Source organism: Photinus pyralis, unplaced genomic scaffold, assembly GCF_008802855.1.
Source record: "Photinus pyralis isolate 1611_PpyrPB1 unplaced genomic scaffold, Ppyr1.3 Ppyr1.4_unclustered_Scaffold602, whole genome shotgun sequence".
NCBI classification, from domain to species: Eukaryota; Metazoa; Arthropoda; class Insecta; order Coleoptera; family Lampyridae; genus Photinus; species Photinus pyralis.
The window spans coordinates 19,378-26,444 of NW_022171879.1; the positions used below are offsets into that span (position 1 = coordinate 19,378).

General features: G+C 34.1%; 1 protein-coding gene and 1 long non-coding RNA gene across 2 annotated transcripts; both read left to right on the forward strand.

Moving 5' to 3' along the window:
- The first annotated feature begins 721 nt into the window (after window positions 1-721).
- Window positions 722-3,417, forward strand: LOC116182576. Its single transcript, XM_031503111.1, has one exon. It carries the CDS (start codon window positions 1,735-1,737, stop codon window positions 2,725-2,727), a length of 993 nt encoding a protein of 330 aa, XP_031358971.1. The 5' UTR covers window positions 722-1,734; the 3' UTR covers window positions 2,728-3,417.
- A 14-nt stretch (window positions 3,418-3,431) lies between these two features.
- On the forward strand, window positions 3,432-6,014 carry LOC116182577. The gene is made up of 3 exons (XR_004147563.1): window positions 3,432-4,341; window positions 4,393-5,761; window positions 5,959-6,014. It is a non-coding gene; the product is annotated as an uncharacterized LOC116182577 (long non-coding RNA).
- Window positions 6,015-7,067: the final 1,053 nt, after the last annotated feature.

The following is a 7,067-nucleotide window of genomic DNA, read 5'->3' on the forward strand; positions in this document are numbered from 1 at the left end:
AAAAAACAGCCAGTACAAAAATATTACATACTTACTACAAAAACTTCGTTCTGTGAGATAAGCACGTTTTGAAGTATTTTCTAGAATATGCGCAACCGCCGCGGTACGGACCAAGACCAAACGAATTTCCAGTTAAAGGGACATCTATTGCATGTTTAGGAATTAAGATGTCACTATCGGTTTCGCATGAAACGAGGTATTCCACATTTGGGACCGTATTCCACATTCGGCGACTTTACTCTAACTAAATGCGTGAACACTAATTTTGGACAGCTATCGGAAAACTGTTCCTGTATCACTTCTTCTTAATTTAATTGACAAAAAAACACTTCACTTCAAAACACCGGCTGACTGCCGGAAAATACGTATTTCAAAATTTACCTACACGCCAAGTACGCTAAGTCAAATGATCCGACCCCGCTTCCCCACATCGACGCGCAAACCATTTTAAGCCCCCCCCCCCCTCATTTTTCATCTTCGGTAAGGGGGTCGACGAAATGCGAACACATATTTAAAAAACGCATTGCACCTGTGCCATCGCTTATCTAAATAAATTAAATTTTACTTTGGATTATGAACTCCATACATTTTGAGTTGCTTGTAAATTGCGGTAAGCCGAGTGGAATAAGGAAATAAAGCGTTAAATTTTGTTTTTAAATCTAGATATTGTGACCTTTTGAAGTCATTTTCAGTGTCACTTATTTTTTTTTAATTTGTGATAAACCGCGCTTCACACGGTTTATCCACCTATCGCACCTGCATATAGTTGACTATGGGAAGTGCCTTTAATGCACTAGATTTCCCTAGAAATCTTCACATTTAATCGCTTTGATATCTAACTTAATATTTGATTTCATTGATAACTAGTGATGTATATTGTTACGAAGCTGTTTCAGCTAAGATAAGACTTTCAGCATTTTCTGGAATTATACTAGAAAGTAGGATAGAGGACTATCCTATCTAATCACACTATACCATTTTACAAATGACTATAATTATTTTATTGAAACTACTTTCCATTAATTCAAACTAAAGGTAACGTGATTATGTTAAAGGCAGTCCATCTTAAACTTCGAAATGGTAAAAACGTAAAACTTGTAACCTGCATGTAACCTGTGTGTGAAGGATATTACCTAATGAATGTGTACCAAATAAAACGTAACTTCAATCCGAACTTCATTCTTTCAATTATCTCGCCATAAGTCCTACACAAAAAATTCGCAGTGCAACTCAGTGGGGTTGCACAACAAAATTTGGTGGCAGCGGTATAGATTGGTGAAAATCCAGTCAAACTTGGCGTTCCGGGTAAATAGGAAATCCTATGTTTGGAATAGCTGAGCAAGAAACGGTATTTGCGGTGATTTGAATCCAGGATTATTCGAGTTTTTCAGACAAGGGCCCGTCGTTACCGAAAACTAGAAGAATCCAGACCCGAATTACCAACACCCAAAATTCCCAAGAAGAGGCAGTGTCAGCGTTAAAGTGTTTGTTAGTGAAATAAGTTTCTACAGTTTCGGGTGCATTGTGCTATTCGCTATTCTTTGGATTTTACACATTTTCATCAGATTAAAAGTAAGTCAGAAATTTATACGAACATTTTGTAACTTAATTATTACCTACTTAGTAGCTCGCTGTTTGAACGTTAATAATTTCATTTAAGCAGTATTTCGACACGAATCAGTATAGTTTAACAAATTTCGTAATCCGTAGAACAGCCAGCAATAAAGTACAAAAATGCCTGACAATAATGTAAGTGATGTTTCCAACTTAAATTTAGCAGAAGGTTCAAGTAGTGTAAATGCAGCAGGTAGGGATCAGTTTTTAAGTTTAGATGCAGCAGTAAAGTTATTAACAAATTTTAGTGGGGACAGCAAAGAAAGTGTTACGGAATGGATAGATAATTGTGAGATTATTTTAAACTCAGTTAGGCAAGTCGATTCCCATATGCTATTTCAAATTATTAAAACAAAAGTCTCAGGTAAAGCTAGGAATTTTATAAAATACAGAAATTTTCAAAATTGGGATTTTTTTAAGGAACATTTAGAAGAACTTTTTGCCGAAAAGAGAACTCTTTCGCATTGGCAGTTAGAGTTAAATTCAACTAAACAGTCAAAAGGTGAAAATTTAGATACATATTCAAACAAAATTGAAAAATGTTTAAGCAATTTGTTAGATGTGGCGACGGTAAATAAAACCCAAGAGGAAGCGGTAACTATCAGTGAATTATTGAGATTACAAGCCTTAAATGTGTTTGTCACAGGATTGCAAGAACCTTTGAAAATGCACGTAAAAAGTAGGGACCCCAAAACTTTAGAATCAGCTGTTGAATTAGCTAGAATTGAAGAAAGAGAACTTTTGAGTAATCGCGATTCACAAAATTATTTTGGTTATAAGGTAAATTCAAATCAACGTACAGTTCAAGGGAATTGTTTTGTTTGTAAGAAATCAGGTCATTCAGCTTCAAATTGTTTTTATAAAAACAATAGTGTTAAAACGAACGATTCACGTGTTCAAAATTTTGTTAGTGTGAAAAAACCTCAAGTGTTTTCAATGCAAAGCCAGCCCATATGTTTTTATTGTAAAAAACCAAATCACAGAATTGCAGACTGTAGGAAAAGAATATTTAATGAAAGGTTAAAAGCAACACAAAATGATAATCCTCATTCGATAAACAGGAACTCGGGAAACGAAAAAAACTCTTCAACGAGAGGTCAGTTGGAGAAGTGAGTTTTAGGAAAGACCTCAATCGCAATTTTGGAAAGCGCAAGGTTACTAACGTAGGCAGTGGAGTTCATAATTACAACAGGTATCGTGATAAACGGACAGAAAATATACAAACAATCGAATTAAAGGAATTTCAGAACAAGGTCGAGATTAACTTAGCTAGATGTAAATTAAAATATGTAGACATTCCCTTAAATTTTTGTAAGAAGAGGGTTAATCGATTAATGATAGATTCGGGAGCAGATATTACTTTAGTGAAATGTAGGGCAGTACGAGAAGATATAGTAATTGATAAAAATCGGTCTGTTGAAATAAAGGGTATCACAAATGAAACCACTATCAGAACCTTAGGAGTTGTCGATGAAAAATTTTGTTTATCCGACAGAGAAATTGTTGTTCCATTTCATATAGTTAGTGATGATTTTTCCGTAGAAGGAGACGGAATTTTAGGAAATAGCTTTTTACACGCACTACAAGCAAATTTAGATTACAGGAACAATGTTTTGGAATTTGGAGATAAAAGGTATAGATTAATAAATTTGGATGAAATCTTGATTCCTGCAAGAAGTGAAACTATTACTAGAGTTCGGACAATATCAGATGGAATAGGTGTTTGTAACGGTAAACAAGTTAGTGAAGAAATATATTTAGGAAACTGTTTAACTCAGGCAATAAACAATTCGTGTGTTGTTAGCATAATCAATATAATGGTAGCACGCAACTGAAGGTCGCACGGAGTTTGAGGTTACTCAAGTTTCTCGACGGAATCAAGTAGGCCGTGAAAAGTTGAGGTGACAGTCCTATCCTCAAAATTCTGGCTATTAGCTCCTTCACCCTTAATTTTGCGAAAAACCCTTAACAATTTAAACGTCAAACTGACGGACGAGTCCATTTCGAAAAAATCGAAGGGGAGTCCCAGGTCGCGGCGCTATTTTTACGAAAATTTGCGAAAATACAAGCAACGGACGGGAGAAATCGACGAAATTGTCTTTACGAAGCGTAAATATAAGCTTTACGATAAGTAAAAGTCATATGCGAAGTTGCTTCCCGCCGCCGGAAACGGCGATGCGCCGTCGAGATTCTATATTTGTCGCCGGAGGCGACGATGCGCCGAAGGCGCATCGTCGAGATATTATTCGCACGGCGATGCGCCGCAGGCGCATCGTCGAGATTCTATTTTGCGTCGGAGACGGCGATGCGCCTCGTCGAGATTTTACACTAATTTCTCACATTTTGGGGGTCTCTCATATAATTCCAAGTCTCGAGACTTTCTATGTAATTGGTAGCAGTTTGTGGAACTGTAGTAGTTCCACAGAGCTGTGAGTAGTTCTAATGTATAGTTTTTATAACCTTGCTTTCTTTTAATGTTTACATTAACTGGAGAGAGCTTAATCTTATTGTAAACCTTTTTGTTATTGTTAAATATAGTTTCAAAGCTACCTAGTTACAATCAAATGGCATCAGGTATACATTTCCAAACGGAAGAAATTATCTCTCGTGAAGTTTGTTTACGTTTCGCATCTGCAAAACGTAGGCCTGAATGAAATGAAAATACAACCCTATTTTTTATAGTACCATATCGTTCGTCGAAATTATACGTGAAGACAAGTTCTAAAGGTAATGCAGGTATAAAACACGTTTAGAACGTTTATTGTGATCTACTTTCAGGTACAGAGACCAGATATAGAGATCGTATTTGCGACATGTAATTTACAAGTACGTCCCCATTTTACCTTCGAAAGGGGGAAAGACATATAATCCAATCCATTGATGTTCATTAAACCGAAATGTTATGTAGTTTTAAGTATAGATACAAATGACATTAGGCTGGCCACATTAAAATCATTTCCATTGAAAGTTTATGTAGGTACCTACTCATATTAACGTGTCTTGAATTGTACTTACAATTTCAAAGAAAAATCCATTAACGTTTAGGAAGGAAACTTCAAAGTGTATAAAGATTGCGTTATTAATAAAAGTCTAATTCTTTTGATTGCTGCTGCAAAGATTTCCTAATGTGAAAGAGCACATTTTAAAGTGATATAATGGTTTAGACACTATGTAGTGATTTGTTGCTATAACATTAACGTGATTATTATTAAGATAGTAAGCCCTTTAATATAAAAACAAGAAGGATTTTATTAGTTAGATAAATACTGGCCACTAATGACAAAGTACACATGTCACATTTAATTAATCACTTGAGGGAAGTGGACTGCTACATTACACTAATGTTTAAAGGAACATTTTCTATAAAGTTGCACCTTCTAATTTAATCTGGAATTGTAAAGATATTTGAAGTACACAAAGTGTATGGTCGAAAGTATACAGCATTTAAGTAACAATAAACCTATACCAACTAATCTTACCTACAAAATTTTTTTACTGAAACACTTAAGTACATGCTGTAGCAAAAAATCATGAATCAATAGGGGACCTACTAGATTATTTCAATTTGAGATCATATAGATTCTGCGGTTTCTTGGTGTTTCATACCTACATAGTTTCTAGAGAAATTCATAAATCTAAATATAAATTTACTTCTATCTATTTTGTGCTAAATTGATGTGGATCATGAGAAAAATATTAAAAAATACATGTACACTTTGTACACATTATGCCTTGCATGCAGCAAGTCGTTTCACATTGTATGTGCATGTCGTCGCGGAGGGAGATTTATGGTTTGTACCATACCACCATTGCCTAGAGCAAACACACTGCAAAGGCAACAGTTGAATGCCTTCAATTATCGGTTGCACGCTCTAGGTAATAAAAAACCTACCAATATTCGCGTTGTGGAGGTGAATGCCATTTTTAATGCGTTTGGGGATTACCACCTTTTTGAAAGGTATGCGTATAATAATTATTTATTGCCCATTATTCAAATGTAGATACATTACTTTGTTTTATTTTAACACAAATTTAATATAATCGGTCTTACCATGTTGTAAATACAATTTTATTATAGAGATGGCATACACCCAAACGGCAGGGGAATAAGCCTTGTATACAATTTGATTAATGGAGATTTTTTTAGGTAAGATTTTTTTATTAAATTTTAATTACAAATGAAAAAATACTATGCGATCAAAAATGAGTTGCTGTCCAGTCATTTCTTGGAATTTTTATTTACATTTACAGTAGCAACTCATTTTTCATCGTTCGTTATTCTCATTTGTATATATGATTGTTATTATTATTACTACTATTATATTACTTTTTGTTTTTTTTCAGATGTTGAAATTGTGTAGCACCGCATCACAAAATATTTTGTATTAACTACTTTCTGGTACTTTCGGTATCTAATTTACTTTGTTTTTATATTAAACTATAGTTTTTGCTCGTGACTTCGTACTCGCTTAAACATTACCATCTGTCTTATGCATTTACGTTCACCTGGGAATTCCGAACAGTGTTTTAAAAATATACCTTAACGCCTTCAAAGAAACATACGTGCTAATTATCAAGTTTCTATCTTTCGTAGTTTCGGTTGTAAAAACCCGTTTTTTCTTGGTAGGTAGCATAGAAATTTCGGGAAATCCTTTGTTAGTGTTCTCTACAATCCCTAAGGAACCAGTAACCAAATTTCAAGTTTCTATGCCCAATAGTTTCAGTCACCTCTATGCCCAATAGTTTCAGTCACCTAACATTAGTATTATCCATTGAACTGGTTATATGTTGTTATCTCATTATGTTATCAGTGTTATCAAGAAGTTCGACTCTAAACATAAGAATTTCATATGGTATTTATTATGAACTATTCATATATAATCAAGATATGTGAGACATTCAGGTATGCCATTCAAGTTCAATTAAGTTTTATGGTTTCAACGTTAATATATAAATGTTGACTTCTTCTTTGTTTTACATGGTGTTGTGTTCGTTACTCATTTTATTTAATATCAAAATGAAATAGGTATTTAAAATTTGGTTTTACCAATTTTGGAAAAATCATAGAAATTTAAAATGTCAATTTATTGTCAAAAACTTCTGGTTTAAGCTTATGTTTGCTTGTACTACAGGGAAATGATGTAAAGTGTATTTATATTGGTCTTTTTTCTCTCCACATACTACTTATTAGTTTCATGATTCCCGCACTAATAGATAATTTCGGTCTGAATTCTTTTAGGCACTACGTGCGAAGTAGATAGTCAATTGTTAAAATTGACGTCCCGACATTCGGGTTTTATGGGAAAACGCGATCTAAACGAAGGAGATGCAAAAATCTTATTTTCAGTATTTAGCCCGGTCTGGTTTAAAAAGGTTGACCACTCATGATTTAAGCACTAGGTATTAAAAAATTTTTAAAAACTGAATTATTTTGCTGTTGATGAAACATCAGA